This window comes from Sturnus vulgaris, chromosome 12 (genome assembly GCF_052056855.1).
Source record: "Sturnus vulgaris isolate bStuVul1 chromosome 12, bStuVul1.hap1, whole genome shotgun sequence".
In the NCBI taxonomy this organism is placed as follows: domain Eukaryota; kingdom Metazoa; phylum Chordata; class Aves; order Passeriformes; family Sturnidae; genus Sturnus; species Sturnus vulgaris.
The window spans coordinates 1,888,209-1,906,395 of record NC_142254.1 but is presented as its reverse complement, the minus strand read 5'-3'; the positions used below and the strand labels follow the sequence as shown (position 1 = coordinate 1,906,395).

Below are 18,187 nucleotides of genomic sequence, written 5' to 3'. Positions count from 1 at the left end.
TGTGCCCTCAACCCAGTTTTATCTTTGTCCTTGGACTGCCTTCAAGACCCAAGAAACCTTCCCTCAGATTTCCATGCCAAGACCCATCCTTTGCCTGTTTTCTCAGCTACTTTTTGTTTTTAGCAAGCATGCTCTGGGCTCCAAAAGCACAGGCCTTTCTCAGAGGAACCCAGTGAAGCGCACTGCTTCAAGTGACCAGCACACTTGTGCCTCCCACTGGTGTCTGCCCTGTGACAGCAGAGCCACCCACCCACCAGCCAAGGCCACGAGGGAGTCTATCAGGAGAACACTTGCTTCTCTGCCCCCAGCAGAAATTACTTACAGCCCTCTCTCTCTAATGGCTGGGTTTGGGGTTTTCCCCTCTGACTTTTCCCCCCGCTTCCCTCCCTCCTTTTTTTTTCCCCTTTAAAATTCTCCTGGGCCACCTGACACAGGGCTGGGGTCAGTTGCTTGTGCTACTTACAATGGTGGGGTTGACCACAAACACGCCAGGCAGATGTTGCTCTGCAATGCTAAGGTTTAGCACCCAGTTGAATTCTATCTTGCCAGTGTTCGCCAGGGTGACTGTGCTGTGATGAAGGTTATTAAACATCTGGAGAGAAGGCATAGGAGCGGGAAGTTACAGACCCAGGCCTGCTGCTGGGAGTCTCCTTCCTCTCTCCCGGGGTTGAAAGCACACCCATCATGGGAGCAGGGACCAGGGAGCAGATACGGGCACCTGGGAACCTAAGGAACCCCCAGGCACAGGGCACCTGCACAGGACCAAGGAGCTCTGGCAGCACACAGAGGTGTGCTAACAACCATGTGAGGGCCAGTAATAAATGAACCAGGGGACACAGGCCCTCTGCACTCTGAGGGGTCACCAACAGCCAGGAGAAGCAGAGACAACACTGAGGCGTCTCAGAAGAAAAGGCACCTGCATTTAAGTATTGGCAAGCAACATACACACAACAAGGGCGTCACAGGGCAACACAGACAGAGCCAGCAGCTGGAAATATCTGGGGGTTTTCAACTGAAAAAGAGTGAAGTGAGGATTATTCTGAGACAGTCTCTCCAACTATAGTGACTGAAAGCATAACTTCTTCCCTTAATTAATGTGTGGATCAAGCAAGAGCTTTAGACAAGAGCATTTCCTTGGAGGTCAGGCTTTAGGAGTGGATCAGTAAAGGGATGTCGCAGGGACATGCCCCTCAGAGGATCCCCACTGGGACCCTGCTTGCTGCAAGAGGCAGTGTTAGGTACCCTGAAAAAGAGGCATTCCCAACATCTTAGAGAGGCTTGGAGATGGCCATATTAAACCAGCTTGGGTGCCGGATGTGTCCCTCAAAGGTTGTACTTCCAAGCCCCAGAGCCAACAAAGGGGCTGGAAGGGAAGAAAGCCCTGGACTGAGGTGGGCAGGAACCCGCTGGCCGTGGTTCCAAGGCAGGGAGCTGTGCCAGGGCACATGTGTGGTACCTGAAAGCCGCAGTTGATCTCCCGCTGGCTCAGGGAGTAGCTGAGGTGTGAGGTCTCCCCAGTCAGCCCCACCTCGTAGGTGGGGCCTCCCTCCACGTGGCACAGTGCTGTGACACTAGCAGTGGTGTTGGGGTGGCCAGAGAAGGTGAAGGAGACTTGCTGTCTCTCTCCTGGCTGCAGCACGCCCGACTGTGGCAGGATACTGAAAGCCTGGAGGACAGGAGAGATTGAGATGTTGAGTGTGGAAATGGATGCAGAAGAGCATCTTGGAGCAAACTGCAGCTATAGCCAGAGGGGCCTATTCCTCAAACACAGCCAGAATCACCCTGATGTCATCCTGCATCCATGCCACTGACCAATGGAGGGACCATGGGGAAAATCTTCTTCCACACTCACAGATCAATGCATTCATTAATCCAGTACATTCAAGTGAACTTGGATGTCTCCTGGCAGTAGAAACTCTCTCGGATGCCCAGCTTGCCTTTAGAAAGCATTTCTTACTGCTTTTAGAAAAGGAAGAGACTCAAAGTGAGAGCTCTTGGAGCTCAGGGATGTCAGCGAAGGACTCCAGCCCAGATCATCTGACTCCTGAGGCTTTTCCCCTCGCTCTCTGACATATATGCTGCATTCTCAAGGTGCTACAGCAAAAGCTCCTGCAAAAATTTCCTATGGACCACCTGATGAGGTCCAGGGGGAGCAATGCCCTCCATAGGTGCTGCACAGCATCCTTGGGCAGCCCTACATGTCCTGCACAGCCTTTCCAACAACCAGTTGTTTCAGCAGCGCTTTGTGATGGGTCTGGAGGGATGTGAGGCCCCTCTGTGTGCAATGCTGAGGGCCACCAATGGGACTGGGAGCTACAGCCCTGCTTGCCACACTGAAAATGTGGAAGAGAGAGATTCCCTCTTACTCTCTCCACTTCGAGGGCACTCTGTGGTACATCCGCGGATAACCTGAATCCCCCCAAACCTAGTGGGACGTAATACTTTTCACAAGTATGTGGCGGCACCTGAAAAACAAGCCATTTTCTATGCTAGGAGGAAGAGACAGCCACTTTTGCAAAGTCTCCGTTTGTAAGACAGCTTCAGGGCCACCACTGCAATACCAGCTGTCAGGTGAAAGCAGACACCTGGAAACAGGTGGTCTGGCTGGGTTGGGAAGAGGCTACATGGAGATCAGGACTCATCACAGCTTGCTCTGGGAAGGAAGCTGGAGGTCTTGTCATCATGATGCAGATAAAAGCCTCATCTTACATTGTGAAGAAAACATGGCAAAAAAATCCCACACTCAACACAGGTCTGCAGGATCTCAGCAGTCTTCTCCAAGGAAAACTCTCCTATTTCTCCCTCCCACACACCTCATGTCCAACCACTGGCTCTGCTGCCCATCGCATTCTCAAGGCACAGGACAGCAGGGCAGCAAAAAGGGAGGTCAGCAAGAGCATTACTTGTTGGTGGTAAGGTGGGGAGGCAACACAAGCAGTAGTGTACAAGAAAATCTACCTCTGCTCCTAAAGACTGGGCAGGATCCCACGATTCTCTCAGGGCTGTGGCTGGGTCCTCCCCATTTCTAATCTTGAAGCGTCTCATTTGAAACGCCGAGTAATCCAAACTCGTTCTCTTCTCCTTTGGTGGCTGGGGTTTGAACTTAGGTGGGTAATGCTCATACCTGGAAAATAACATAGCTATGAACAGGGACCTGCTGTGGGAGGAAGGGACACCTGCACGAGTAGCTCCTGGTCAGGATGCAGCTGCTGGGTGGGTGCTGGTGCCTTGAACTGAGAAATGGTTTGATCCAGCCCTTCTTAATCCAGGCTGGAGCAGGTCTGTTCTAAAGGCAGCCCAGCGATGATGGCACTGAAGTAGCACTGGTGCAGGCAGCTGCAACTGCTTGCATCGAGGGACTACAGAGGACAGGGATTAAAACCTTGTGGGGATGCAAAAAGCACAGTGGGAGAGGAAAAGACAGAGAAGGCAAGCAAAAAGGTGAGATTTGAGTCACCAAGGGGCACACCCGGACAGTGATGAGCCCTCCCAGTGCCCAACGCTAGAAACTCTGCAGCTCTACCAGGTATTTATCAGGAATGTTTCCTTGAGAGCAGTGGAACTGCTCCTTGTTGAGACAGGAGGAGAGGTGGGAGTGGAGAGATCTCCTACCTGAATTGGCATCCCAAGCTGAGCTCTGGGACGAATGGTTTGTCTGTGACAATTTTGGTGCCAGTGCCCACAGCCACCAACATAAATGTGGTCCAAAGGCTGTTCCCAATGAACAGCTGGACAGTGTCAGCAACAAGCCCAGCGTCATCCAGGGTTGCTGTGATAGTCACAGGAATCTTGCCCCTAGTGGGGATCACTCCTTGTCTGGGTTCAATAATGTAGCAGTGGGGTTTGCAAACCTGTAAGACAAGCATAATATGCATGTAGGATGGAAACCATACAGCCTGCTGTCTTGTGCTATATAAGAAAAGGAAAGACTAAAGAGGGGAGGATAAAAATCGTAAAGGCTCAATTTCCCTAAATTTAAGCAGCAGTATCAGGCAACAGCAGAGCTTATACCACCTGTATTTTCCTCTCCTTTAATGGACTCACCTAATTAAGCCAGTTTTACCCGACCCAAAGGACACCTATCCTCAGGAGAGTGTTCCTTTCCCAGTCTTTCTCTGGAGTATGTGTCAAGGAAAGCTGCTTTCTCTCTCCTGGCTTCTTACAAAGGCTTAAGGCCCGAGGAAGCCAGGACTGCTCAAATGCCATTCCAGAAACCACACAGCTGGAGGACACTGCTGAGAGCCTGAAGAATAAGCCTGCAAAGCCAGCTGAGCAATACCCCAACACCAGACTATTCTTTCCCGAGGGGCCATCAGTGCTTCTCAACATCCCCTAAAGGACTGAAGCCCTCACTTCCCACTGATCATCAGCTGTAGAGAGGTGCCCCAGTGCCCTCTGCTTTGGAAAAGTCACCTCTGAATGGTTACAGCCGAGCAGGAAAGCAGGAAGCAGAAGAAAACTGAATGACATGTCATGGGTGGGCATGGCCCACTCTTCCCAAGAACTCTTGTCATCTGCTTTCTCATGGACTTCATGGATTGGGCAAGAGAGCCCCGGGGAGGGGGAAAGGCCTTGCAGCAGCACAGCTGCACAAACACAGCTCTGCAGGTCCAGCCCTGGTACGAGCATGTGAAACCCATCCTTTACATGCCAGGCCCAGCCAGCCAAGGTGCATTGCTCCCTGCAGAGGCTGAAAGCAGAATTTCATTGTGGAGTTAGAGAAAGCTGTCCTGGAAAAATCCCTCACTTTAAGGTTGCATTTATCCCCCAAACAGCTGGAAAAGCAGCAAGAGGAAAAGTTCACGCCCCTCTTCCTTGGCTCAGGAGGCTGAGCCTGGACTCTCCCACACGCTCTGATGCTTTATCCACGGACTGAAGTCCACAGTATCAGGTTGTATCCAGCTCCACAAGTTCAACGCACCCAGCATGAAGAAGAACAAACCTCCAGCTCCTCAAAGGTCTCCCCCTCCAAGCAGACATCCCAACCCAGCCCCAGCCCCAGTCTACAAGCCCTTCCTGGCTGCACCAGCCCTGCTCCCCATGCCAGGGGAGCAACACCAGCTCCTTCTGCCCTATGCAGCCTCCACATATTAAGCAGCCTTTCTCAGCAGCTGCTCCCCAAAGGTGTGTTTTTTCTTAAATGGTTTGCTCCTGTTCCCCCTAGGTTGTAGGTTTAGCCTAAGTTGTACCCTCCTACCCAGGTGTCAATCTTCCCTAAGACCTACCCTTTCTTATAGAATGTTCTCTGTGCCTCCTGCTCCTGAATTGTCAATCCCACATTGTACCTGCCTCTTGTGGAATATTCTTTGCCCCTTCCCCCTGCCAAGCTGTCAATCTCTGCTTGTGCCAACCCCCTGCTTGGAAATCCCCTGCAGAAATCCCCTAATCTTGGAAGCCCCATTGGTTTGTTTAAATTGCTCCCTCCCGCTATGTTTCCTCACTGCTTAAAGTACTGGAAACCCTGCCTCGTGCTCCTCCCCAGTCTTCCCCCTCTTGGTTGAGAGTTTGTACCCTCCCCTAGAACCTCCCCTGTAGAAAAGTCCCCCGCACAGGCAGTGTGTGTCTTTTGTCCCTGAGCCCTGCTTGGAATGGATCGCCTGGGATTCCACGCAAAAGTTCCCTCTCTGGTCTTTGCCTCTGTCCTCGGTGCTTCAATGTATCTGTGTGCTGTAGAGAGCAAGCCCTGCTCTACTGCTGTGCAGACCATTGTTGGTCAGGGAGCAGCCACTCTCGGCGTGGGCTCAGGAGCTAGCTGGGGAACTCGGGCACCACGTCAGGCACAGAGGTCACAGGCTGTGGGGTGTCTACCCCCACACGGGGCTTTGTGTGGACAGCCCAACTGGCATGACCCACAGGAGATGTGAAAATTGCCTCCTCACGAGCAGCCTGAGGACACACCTCGCACTCGGCTCTCTAGTATTAACAGCAGTTTGGCACAAAGCAAACGTAGATGGAACAGGGAAACCACAGGGAAAGCCATGCTCTCTGGGGAGCACAGGACCACAGGTTTCTCCTGATCTCAGAGCTCCAAAAATGTGACACGCACAGCTAAAGACCTTGCCTAAAATTAAGGGAGAACTTGTCAACACAATCCAGACTAATTTCTGCTCCAACATCTCTGCACCTGATTTCACTGGGGGGTGCCCCAGATAAAACCTCCAGAGCCAGGCTCTTCCTGCCTCGCTCAGATGGAATATTGGAGTATCTTGCCTCCTCTCACGCAGGGTGATACGGAAATGTTGCATATAAAAACCAAGTCATGGCTGCTTCTGACCAGTCCATTTCCCTGGAAAACAGCCCCCCAGATACTTACTGTCTCTACCCTGAAGTCTCTAGGGACAAGACCTTCATTGAAGAGGCTAAAAGTTTGTGATTTAGGCTGTAGCGCTGGGATCCTGCCAAACTCTATCAGCCTTGGAACTGGGTAGATGTCTGCCAGCCGTCCAGTGCTCTGTAATACTACACTCTGTTCCAGGAAGCAGGCGAGAAAGATTTTTTTAACAACCAAAACAAACCACAACACGGAAACCTAAAAAAAGCTTAAACAGCTCAACCCCTCTCAAGTTATTTCTTTAGGGACAGCTACCACTCTCCAGCTGAAATGCTGGGCTTTTGGGGAAAAAAAATGACATACTCATCTCTAAATTAAAAAGGATTAAGGTAAGAGAAACTTTCAAGCTACAAATTATTGATCCCAAGGTAAAAGCTTTGCAAGAAATCTCTGGTTACGAGCAGGCTACAGTTAAACAACTGGTTATTCTGGTGGGGAGAAACCCTCCTCTTTAAGGTAAGCAGCCTGAAAGCAACTGTTTTGTCAAACTTCAGATTCCCTGGCACAGCCGGCACTGCCTGTCCTTCCTGTTGACTGATTTACATGCAGTGCCACAATGGCCCAGGTTCAGATGTTTGGCGTCATCCAGGGAATTTGGCATCATCATTTCCATATGTTGTAATACACGTTTAAATCCTTGCAACTACTCTTCAACTGCCAGCTTTCCCTTCTTTTACAGGAAGCTCAAGGTTCCCAGAAGTCTTTCACATCCTCTTTTGTGCTCAGAGAGAGGAGAAGACATTTTAAAACAGATGTTTCCAAAGTTAATAGCATTTTAAAGGTTAGTCAATTAAAATGACCCTCAATTCCAGCTTAGATGAACTACATTCTGTGTCAGACACTGAGATTACCAGCTGTAATGTAAGGCATGAGCTATTTACACCACCAATCCCTTCTGGCCTCCACAGCAGCCTGTGCCTGTTTTCCCCAGAAGAATCCCTGTACACTTTGCACCCTGGCAGGACGAGTTGCACAAAGGCACACATCTCCCCTCGCACTCACCCGTGGGTTTCTCTCATCCCCGAACACGCCGATAACAACACTGGTGCGATGCTCGCCCAATGTTTGGACTTCGAGTACAACTGGAATCTCTGCAATGCTGTGAGGCTGGACAATCCCACAGGGCTGGGGGCTGGAGTAGAACACAGGAGTGTCCTCCATGCGTTTCTAGAAGGGACAGAATCAAATGCAATTTCAGAGAGACCTCTGAAGAAACTTTATAAACTCCTTAACATCCACCATAACAGCAACTGACACACATTTTTAAAAATCCCCAGGACAAAGGTAAAAGGCACAAAGAAGATGCAAGAATTGTAGGCTTAGCATTCTCAGGGCTCCTGCAAGGAGGCTGCCAGCACAGGCATTGGTGTCTGGGCTGGCAGCAGCTTTTCACAACCCTCTAAGATCTCCCACAAGAAATCACCCTGCAGACTAGAACATAAACTGTTTCCTCAGGAGGTTAAACTTCATCCTAAAGTTCATATAGGATCCTGTTCTCAGCAGATCTTTAAGACTGAATAGAAACCAGCAAGGTCTTATCCAAACCCTTTTTCCCCCTAATAATCTCCTCAGTCATCTTTGCGACGAGGAGGTGGATGCGATGCCAAACCTGGGGAACAAGCCCGTAGCAGCCAGGAAGGTCGGTGTCATTCACAACGAGGAACTTCCTCTCATATGGCACCTTCGGGCGGCACTCATCGTACAGCAGCATGTGGGGGTACACTCGCAGCTCAGGAACGAGACATCTGGGCAGAGATGACCCCAAGAGAATCAGAGATACTGAGGGAACGGAGAACGTTTACCCCCGAAGATTGTGAAATGGAGCATAATACATTTGTCACTGTCAAACAGACATTTAACAGCCCTACAGTGATCAATTGCCTTCAAAGTCTTCCCACTCAAACATGTCTTGTCAAGGAGGGGCAAACCCTGAGAGGCAGCAGCCAGAGGCTGCCAAGTGCCCTAGGCAGAGCACTTTGTCCCACAGCTGCCTCAGCCCCTCCTTTACCCAAGAAGGCTTGCAAGGACTCCTGTAACAGTCCCAGTGATCCATGAGCTCTGAGGGAGCCTTCCCAAAAAGGATCAGTGCTCACTAAGGCTCAAGGAACACACAACTAGTGTGTCAGTAGAAATGACTCCCTTCTCTCCCATGGCACTGTTGCCCTGCCTGAGAACTCAGCTGTTTGCCCCAGCCTTGGAGGGCTCGGCACACCACCTGCCCTACAGAGTGGGTGATCACCCCCTCCCAGTTCCTACAGCTCTCTCAGTCCCTCACAGGTCCATGCACTGCCTGTCCCCAATTTTACACCTGCTTAACGAAACTGCAGCCCAGGCACTGACTGGATGGCTCTGCCTGGGAGAGGGAAGAGCACCAGGGAACTGCATCCCTCTTGTCATAAACTGATGCTCACAGTGGCATAGCAAGATAGAATTTGGCTGCAGCAAGAACAAGTTTTGGTTTAAGTCTGAGAACATTAAAGCTTCAACATGGGAAGCAGAGGGAAGGAGAAAAACGAGAGCTGGCCTGCCACATCAAGGGCTGTTTATCCCTCGTAAGATCTTGCCCTCACCACTCTTGCTGTGAGCCACTTCCCCGCTGTCACGTGCCCTCATGAACAGAAGCAGACCCTGACTCTCAGCAGCTGCTTGGTGTGTCCCAAAGCAATGCAGGGTGGTTGCAAGCCAGCACAACTCCACCTCTTGCAGGAAGAAGGAGAGGAGGCCCTCGGGAAATTTGTTGCACCTCAAGCACCAAAAACCAGGCCAAGAAATTATATCATTCCTGGTCCCTTTAGAAAAAGGCCCAGGACCGTGCTGGGCTGTGAGCAGCGGTGCTTTTCACCACAGGCTGCTTTCCAAGCACTGCTGTTCTCACATGCAGCTGGGCAGAACATGAGGCCATTAAACAACACTTCTCCATGGGAGCTGAGCCAGCAAACCCTGGTCAAGGCAGTGTGCTGGGGGAGGCCAGGGAAGTGCTGGTACCTGGCCGTGATGCTCAGTGATGCCACTCCACTGCCAAAACCCTCCAGGTCCACCAGCATTCTCCGGTAGAATTCCATCACGGTGTTGGAACACAGGGTCACCTGGTGGAAGAGAAGAGCAGTGAATTCTTCCTTTAAAAAGCTCATTACCCACATGTGATATTCTCCAGTTCTTGTTGCATGATAAGGAAAGGGAGGATTTGGCCTTAATTCTTCTGCTGGTCCATGTGTAGAGCACAGTCTGTGAGAGTAACAAAAGCTTTCTGGCAATACCAGATTTGATCAACACACCTTGCTATCAGGGTCAGCTAAATGAAAACATTAGACTAAAGCTTTCCACACCACTGTATTCAAATTAAGGCGCCAATTTTTCATCTGACTACAATGACGTAAATGCAGAGGAAATCTGCTGACTTGCACAGAATGAGCTTTACAGCAGGAAGCTGAGGGCAAAGGGTGGCCCAGCAAGTGCTGGGCAGTTCGTAGCTGCAGAATGTTTTGTCTCTTCTGGAGATCCCTGCAGGGAACACAAATCATTCTGCTCCCCAGGACAGCAGAAGCCAAACCAAGAACAAAAGGAAACTGCTTTATACAATGGCATCTCTCTAGCTGCCACCCTCTGTCCTCATCCTTCCTCTGCCCATTTGCAATCAAAGAAATTACTCTCAAAACCCCAAGAATGGCTTCAGTACTTGACTATATGGTATGTGATCTCGGCATATGGTTTTGGAAACCAAACAATGCTCCTTGAGGAATATCCCGAGTAAGGCAGCTAACAGAGGCCTCAGGCCAGTGCAGATCTCTTCCTCACACAATGCTCAAAGCTGGCAGCAGAGCTAAAGCCCTCCCACACTGCAGTGAAGCTTCAGCCCTGGTGCTGAAGCACGTATTGCTGGACTCTTCCCATACCTCGATATCCTGGTGTCCCTGGGGAGGGATGGTCCCTTGTTTGGGATTCATTGTAAACTCCCTTGGCTCCACATAAAAATGAATTCCTTCTGTCCAGGATGGGTCGCTGTCGTTGCGTATTTGGTCAAAGCTACTAACAGCAGGCTGCGTGCCGTCGTCAGACATGCGGAGCTTGAAGCTCAGGGGCACTGGGGAGGGGTTAGTGAGGCGGCAGGTCTTGGTGGAGGGAAAGCCTAGGAAAAGGACACAAATATCCATTTAGGCACCAGTTATGTCACGACTCTTGGTGGGAATATCCTGCTAGGATAAAAGTGTGATTGGGGTTTAGCTCCTTATTATCTGAACCACAGCTCACCAAAGAAGCTGCATGAGAAATTAATTGTCACTTAGCTCTCTTTGACACTGATTGCAGACTGCAGTCTTGAAAATGCCCAGTCTTAGCCCTGCTGAACACTGCAAGCTTCTCTCTTTCTGATGGAGAGGAGCTCCCTCACCTGCCCCAAACCAGCATGAGTTATTTGTCACTGATGAGTATGCACCCAGACCGAGCATTTACTCTGAAAATTCAAGCTGTAAAATTCCCTGTTAAGTCTGCCAACACTCCCACCATTTTCAAGAGATATAAACAGCGAGTTGTCATTGAGAGAAGCTACAGCAAAAGAACGAGGATGGAATCAGGAACTAGAACGTGATGCAAAGCACCCTACTGCAGTTTCTCTCTGCAGGATCCTTAAGGTATCTCTTGGTTCGGGCCAAACAGACAAAGCACGTGACGGCTCAGAGCCCACTCAGCTGGGGGCAAACGTGAGCCTTGCTTCGAGATTAGCAATCAGGAGCCATGTCCCATCTCACCCAACAAACAGGGACATCATACCCATGCTGTTCACTGTGATTGCTGCCTGCAAGGTTTTATTCTGCTTTAGCTCTGAGATTTGCTTTCCATACTGGAAAGCCAGAGATAGAGCCACGTATGGTGCGGTGTGGAGGCCCAGGGGCCTGCCAGGGAGATACCAATCTCCATGCCCTGGAAGGACAGGCATGCCTAAAGGGCATTTAACTCAGGACGACAAAAAGGGTTTCTCCCCACAGTTCTTTGCTCCTCTATGTTAATGTACATATACATATATACATATGTACATATGTACACATGTACATATACAGTTATGTCATCCCTAACGCCCTCCCCAGTTCTGGGAAATTCTCCTTTCCCTGTTTAGCCATTGCCTCAAATTTTCCACAGTGTTCCACCCCCGTTTCCTTATTGGTTGTTGCCCTTTGCCCCACCTTTGTACTGTCCCTGTGTTCTCAGCCCATTGGACCCTCGTCTTCTAGTCTGTCCCTTCTTGCCTTAAGCATTGAATCTCCTTTGTTCTGGCTCTACTGCTCCTGGACCCCTTTAGTGTGTGGCCACAATAAACCTCCATCAGAACTCCATGCAGAAGACCCCTCTCGTCTTTTCTCCATCAGCTCCTTTCTGCTAGCTGTGGCTGTGTGGGGGTCATCTTTCTATTCCGGGAAGATTCCCGCCTTCCTTGGCAGACAGCTGTCTTTTAAACCAGGACAGAGACACCAGAAAATACTCCCTTTCTATTCCTTGGTACTCTTTGATCTCACAATGGCACCAGCAGCCCTGGAGTTCACACCCTGAAGAGGCTGCTGTGGCAGAACATGAGTGATGGATGCTTTCATGTTCAAATGGTCCATTTTGGAATGCACAGATCCCTCATGCTGTGTCCAAGCCCAGGGAACACTCACCAAAGGAAATGTCACCGAAGTCGAGCTCATTGACATTGAAGTGTAAAGTTGGTTCACAGACACATCCCCTGCGATGAGTAGGACAGAGGAGGAAATGAATTGGTTAAAGGGAATTGCAAAGTGTCTGGCTATCGTGGCTTGGGGCATAAAACCTGGTCAGGGGCACTGTGGGTTTCAAATCAACACAACGCCACGTGCTCAGCACAGTGTCCACGTGGACAGGAGGCAGATAAAGCCCAGTGGCATGCAACCAACAGCCACTGATGGGGCTTTGGCCACAGGGCAGGCAGGAAAAGTCCCCGAGTTGTTGGTAGTCCCATGAAGGACCCTGAAAACACACTCAGACATGGCTCCATGCCTTAGTTTCCCCATCTGTAATGTGATGCACATAAAGGTGTGTAAGAGTTGGTCTGGAATTTTTCCCTCATACGCCTCACGACTGTCGCAAGGGCAGAGGCTAAGGCCCCGAGGACTCCCACCCGCTTCTGGACAGGAGTTCTGGCCTGGTCGAGGTGGATGCTTGCCAAGTGATTGTTTGTGTGTGTGCTGTCCACGGTACAATGCTTTTGAGCAGGCACTAACTGAAAACTGCATGTTCTGTATGCCTGCACCTGCTTCTCAGAGCACCTCACAATGGCCCACAAATCTCCCCACCTCTTGGCCGGACACCACTCCCTTTGGAAAAAGACTATAAAAAGTGACTGTCTGAAGAAGATTTTTGAGAAGTCCCTGCAGAAGACACGTCTATTGGCCGGACCACGAGGATGCGTCTCATCTGTTGGTAGCTGTTCCCCCATTCCCCTCTTTCTCTCTCTCTCCCTTTACTTTGTTTCCTTTTATATTTCTCCCCTCTATTGCAAACACTGAGTAGCTGGCACTCAATAAAAGTGCACTGTTTTGAGTAAACTGATTGTTGTCCCCTGTTGTGTCTTCTGCACCCCTGAGATCACATGAAGCAGCAGGACTCCCGCCTGTATTAACAGTGGATTGTGACAAAGTGTCCCTACAAACTTCTGTAACCAGCCTTTCCTGCTTTGCTACTTCTTAGCTGCAACTGCTGTTCCATGGAGGAGCTTTCTCAGGAGATTTTGACCCACACAATCATTACAGAGTTTTGAGACATGAAAACCCAAGCATTCTCTGAAAACAGCAGCAACAGTTCTACACAGTCAACAGGTGAATTCTAGAGGAAAGTATGGAGGCTCAAGAGACTGCCCCTGGGGCTGGAACACCAGCTCTGGAGGGGCAGAAGAAGGCAAGGAGAAACAGCACTCTAAGCTTACGGTGAGAAGTTCCTCCCTCCCATAGGCCTTTGCAGGCACATGTTAATGTCTTAAGTTCTATCGGTTTGTACAGTTGTTCCACCCCTATTCAGCCCCTGTTCACCTTATTTGTATTCCTCCTAGAATGTTCTCCCCTTTCCTGATCTCTGTTGGTTCTGATTTGCTGCAGTGCTCCACCCCTGTTATTCTGTTGGTTCCCCTGCTTGGCTGTCGCTCCTCTGCACCACTTTTCCCTGTCCCCATTGGACCTTGACCCTCAGACCTGCCTCTTTCATCCCATATTTAACCCTGTGCCCTCAACCCAGTTTTGTCTTTGTCCTTGGACTGCCTTCAAGACCCAAGAAACCTTCCCTCAGATTTCCATGCCAAGACCCATCCTTTGCCTGTTTTCTCAGCCAGTTTTTGTTTTTAGCAAGCGTGCTCTGGGCTCCAAAAGCACAGGCCGTTCTCAGAGGAACCCAGTGAGGTGCACCAGTTCAGGACAGGACCAGTGTGGAGGGAGCAGAAAACATTCATTGAGCAGGAAACCTCTCTGTGTCCCTAGAACAGGCCCCATGGAAAACCATAGCTTAAAGATAAGAAACTGCTTGTTAAATGACAAATTAAAAAAGGAATTCAAACCCCCATTAGTGGACCCCCTGTTATCTTTCTGGTTCGTTTAGTGGTTCATTTTCCTTTAGTATCTATAGGCTAGATTTGAATGTCAAATCCTTCGTGGATTGGTCAGAATGCAGAATTCCCTTGGTAACTGGTGCAAAATGTAAAACCCTCAAAAGATACCAAACCACCTTAGAAAGCCCAGCCGTTGAATATGCTAGACTGGATACCTTCATCGAATAAACTATGGAATTGCCCCTCTCTTCATGTTCCGATCTCTTCACTCTACTGGTTTGAGGGGGAGCTCCGAGCCAGATTCTATCCAGGCAAGGCTTGGAAGCGTGCCCTGTCTCTGAGGATGGCTTTGGCAGTCTTGGGGATCACAAGGGGACCCCAAAACCCACCGGCAACTGACCAGCTTGTCACCAGTGCACCAGCTGGCACAGCCAAGAGCAATAGGACATGCATGTCCTGAATCTACCACACCACCTCACTGTCCTTGATCTCAGCAGACTCCAAAAGTCACCAACATCCGCTGAAATGAGCACTTGAAGCTGCACAACACTCACGAGTTTATTTCATGCTTGATGCCAGTCAATGCCTACTCTGCCTTTTGGTTAAAAATCAGGGACCAGTGAACTGTGCCTTCTGTTGTGTTTACAGGACTGCCACTGGCTCTGCTCTACACATCTCAACAAGAGACACCTGCCCTTGCTCAAGGACAAAGCTGCTTATGCAATAACATCCCATGACCAGTTTGGGGGAGGGACGGAGGAGAATCAATTATTTGATGGTGAAAGGTTCCCTCTCGATTCCCAAAATAGAAAAGCAGTACTTCTCCTCCAAAAACAAAGCCAGCATAATTGTTTCTCTACTATGGACAGACCTACTCACCGCTTTTCTCTTGCTAAGCAATAACTTTCTTGTTCTTTTTTATCCATCTCCCTTATATTATTGGTATAATCGACTGCAGATTGCTTTCATTTCTTTACTGCCTTGAGTCAGGGCCTCCCAACTGCAGCAGATAGCTCCAAAGCTCCAGAGCAGCCAGCATCAGCTTTCCTGCTTACACTACATCATGCTACCAGCACATGGCTCAGGCTAGCAGGGACAAGCCCTCGTGCTGCTGTGGTCCTGAGACTGAGCTCTGCCTCCCCTGCTATCACCCCTTCTCCCTTTTGCTGGGCCAGGATTATCTCTTGCAATGGTACCAGCCTACAGGATAATGCCCATGGGATCAGCCCTTTCCTGGCTGTAGAAAGGAGGCACCAGAGCACTCTCTGCACAGGAGTTGGGAGCACAGCCTGTCCCCCACAGCATGGCCATGACAGGTGAGGTGAGGCTGCTGCTGCCCGTTTGGGATGGATTCTTAAGGGAAGTTTTAAAAATCACTGCTGCTGGTGCCGAATCACCCAGGCTGGCCCATCTCCAACGCCCTCGGGGCCTTGCTGGGTGTTCAGGTGGGACATCCCAGAGCAGCTACTGCCCAAAGCTGATCCATCCCACTGCCTGCCACGGCCCAAGGCAGAGGGAGATTCCTGCAGGGAGGAGTCATTCCAGCTCCCAGGTACGACACATGGCAGCAGGCACCCCCACATGAAGGCAATGCCAGGATCAGAGCAGAGATTAAGGCCTCAGGCAAGACCTTTTTTTTTTCTGCTCAACCCCAAAATGAGGCAGGTGGGGGATGTCGCAGAGACAGCTGCAGATGTGCCCACCAAGTTCCCAGAGCCCTTACTTGATTGTCAGGATTGCAGACGTAGGAGATCCAGCCACGGAGAACTGGAATTCTTCCTCAAACCTCCCTGCTACGGTGGCATTGAAGGAGATCTGGATGGTCTGGATCCCACCTGGTGCAATGATGCCCTCCTCAGGTGCAAATTTGAAGCAGTAGCCCACGTTTGCAGTTGTCTGGATATAGGTGAAGGGAGCATCAATAGCTCCATGGTTCATCAGTGTCACCTGCAGCAGCAAGAAAATAAAATGGAAATACATGTGGAATCTTCCCTTGGTGTGAGTTACTGTCTAATGATGCAACTAACACCCAGGAAAGGCAGAAGATGCTTTGTGCTGCTGAATGGCAGAAGTCAAAAAAATACAACAGGACAAGTTCTGCCTTTGGGTTTTCATGCAAAGCAGTGGTAACTCCACATAACTGGAATCACCCTGGGGTTATCCCATGGACACAGAGCAGTCCACCTCTGGTCAGCATCACCAAGCTCATTCAGACCTGGCCCTGAGAGCAATGTGGGGTGATTGCAGCTGCACAGTGAATCACCACAGAGCTGCTGCTGCCCCAGCTAGCACAGCTCCAGCAGTACCATCAATTTATTCACCTTTTCCCATCTCATGAAAACAATACATTGATAATGAGGCATGAGCATCCATATGCATAGACAGCACCATCTTTTGGTAAGAAAACTCAGCATGTCTTTCCACATCCAAGCTCTTGAAAGTGTCTGGCATGATGTAGTGCCTCATTTTTAAGCTCTTTCAGTTGCTCTTTTTTTTTCTTTTGTAAACTTGACACTATTGAGGGGGAGGCAAATAGGTAGAAAAATCCTTTGCTTTATTCCCAGGGACAGTCTTCTCTTTCTACAGTCAGAGATGCACCAAGGCTGAAGTGAGGGACTGGTCAGCAAGGGGAAGAACTCCCAAGGCCTTTGTAAGGGCCAGCACTGAGCCAGGAGGCTGGATGGCTTTCCTGTGACTTCCAGGAATAAGCAGGAGACACTTGACTGAAAATTGTTTGCCATGGACTGAAGGTCAAACGTGGCCAGTTTGTTCCAGCTGCATCTGAAGAGCTCAGTACAACGGTGCCTTGTGTCTGGAGCTGCCACAAAAGCCTCTGAACAAGCAGCTTTTTGACCCAGTGTTGCTTTCATGTGTCAAGCGCTTTTGCAGGAAGCCTCCCAGCTGATCCCCAAGGAAGGCTGCCCAAAAGCAGGGATTGGCGTTTCATGAACAACAGACACACCTTTGTGACCCCCCAGATTTGACCAGAACGTCAAATATCCCCTGCTCACAACTGCCCAGGTTGGCAGGAATTCCACAGGTCCACCAGGCTTGCTGCTGCTGCCTCAGGAGCCATCCCAAGCCCTGCTGCTCACCTCACAGACGTAGGTGGTGTTGACAAAAATGTTCCCAAGGTTCAGTGCACGACAGCTGAGTTCAACCAAGGGTCCTTGGCCTTGCCCTCTGAGGCGCAGGGGCAGCCTGCTCTCACGGCCTGCGGAGAGATGTCCATTTCAGTACAAAAATTCCCTCTGTTATACTGTATTTTCAAGGCTGCCTCAATGCCAGTCCCTGACTCTGAGATGGATGCAACCAACTCCTGATGCTGCAGGAGAAGATATGGACCCTTCTCGTCTCTCAGGAGATATCCCTTGGGGCTGACTTCCAATTTCTAACCCATTCCTTGGGCTGCTTTCCAATTTTAGCCACCAGTTTGCTGAGTTTGAAACATCTCTGATGTCTTGTAGTGACGGGCCAAGAAGCCATGAGTAAAATGGAAAGAAAGAAAATTTAGGTTAGATAATAGAACACATTTTTTTACTGTGTGGTTGGTGAGACACTGGAGCAGGTTCCCAGGGGAGTTGTGGAGGTTCCAGCCCTGAAGTGTTCAAAGCCAGGCTGGATGGGGCTTGGAGCTACCTGGTCTAGTGGGAGGTGTCCCTGCCCATGGCAGGCCTTGGCACTAGACGATCTTTAAGGTCCATTCCACCTTTAACATACTATGATTCTATGGTTTCCTTCCCATGCACTTAGAGGAGATTTGAAATCCATTCGCCGAAGGCACAAAGCTCATAAAGAGTTTGGCAATTGCCAAACTACCTGGCCCAGTAGCACAGGATTTTGTTGCCAAAGTCCTCAACTTCTGACACTCAGCACTGTGTTCTATTTCCACAGCCAGAGCTGCCAGGGGACAATTCCCACACAGGGACAGAAGGAGCTGCTGGCCAAGGGTGGTCCTTCTACAAACACCCTGGGCTCAGTGGGGCTCAGCCACCTCTGGTCTGGTGGTGTCTGGGCAGTGGGATGTGATCCAGGGTCAGGGAGCACATTTCTAACTCAGCTCCTTCCCTCTGATGATGGATCCATGTCACATGGAGCCATCCTGGAGGTCAGTGGTCTAGAGGGACTTAGTGCTGGTTCACTAAAGCTGTTCTGCTCTCTAGCTCTTTGGCCTTTGTGGAAATGCTGGCAAAGTCACAGCATGAAAACTTTTCCCTGCACTGCCTGCGTTGTTGTGGGATCAGTAACCCAGACACAGGTGTTCTGAGCCCTGGCCTTGCACGAGAGACTCCATGGAAGCTGCAGGGACAGTG

At 50.1% G+C, this 18,187-nt stretch overlaps 1 protein-coding gene across 1 annotated transcript in view; it reads right to left on the bottom strand.

Moving 5' to 3' along the window:
- Positions 1–442: 442 nt before the first annotated feature.
- The window catches only part of LOC148222321 (axonemal central pair apparatus protein HYDIN-like), a 31,050-nt gene continuing 13,305 nt past the window's right edge, over positions 443–18,187 (bottom strand). The window contains exons 9-20 of the mRNA XM_088172236.1: positions 16,970–17,088; positions 15,598–15,821; positions 11,980–12,047; positions 10,225–10,457; positions 9,317–9,417; positions 7,941–8,076; positions 7,334–7,498; positions 6,314–6,466; positions 3,613–3,851; positions 2,959–3,124; positions 1,457–1,666; positions 443–592 (exon numbers count right to left, since the gene is read on the bottom strand). Coding sequence (XP_088028362.1) covers positions 443–592; positions 1,457–1,666; positions 2,959–3,124; positions 3,613–3,851; positions 6,314–6,466; positions 7,334–7,498; positions 7,941–8,076; positions 9,317–9,417; positions 10,225–10,457; positions 11,980–12,047; positions 15,598–15,821; positions 16,970–17,088 — 1,964 coding nt within the window. The remainder of the gene's footprint in view (positions 593–1,456; positions 1,667–2,958; positions 3,125–3,612; positions 3,852–6,313; positions 6,467–7,333; positions 7,499–7,940; positions 8,077–9,316; positions 9,418–10,224; positions 10,458–11,979; positions 12,048–15,597; positions 15,822–16,969; positions 17,089–18,187) is intronic.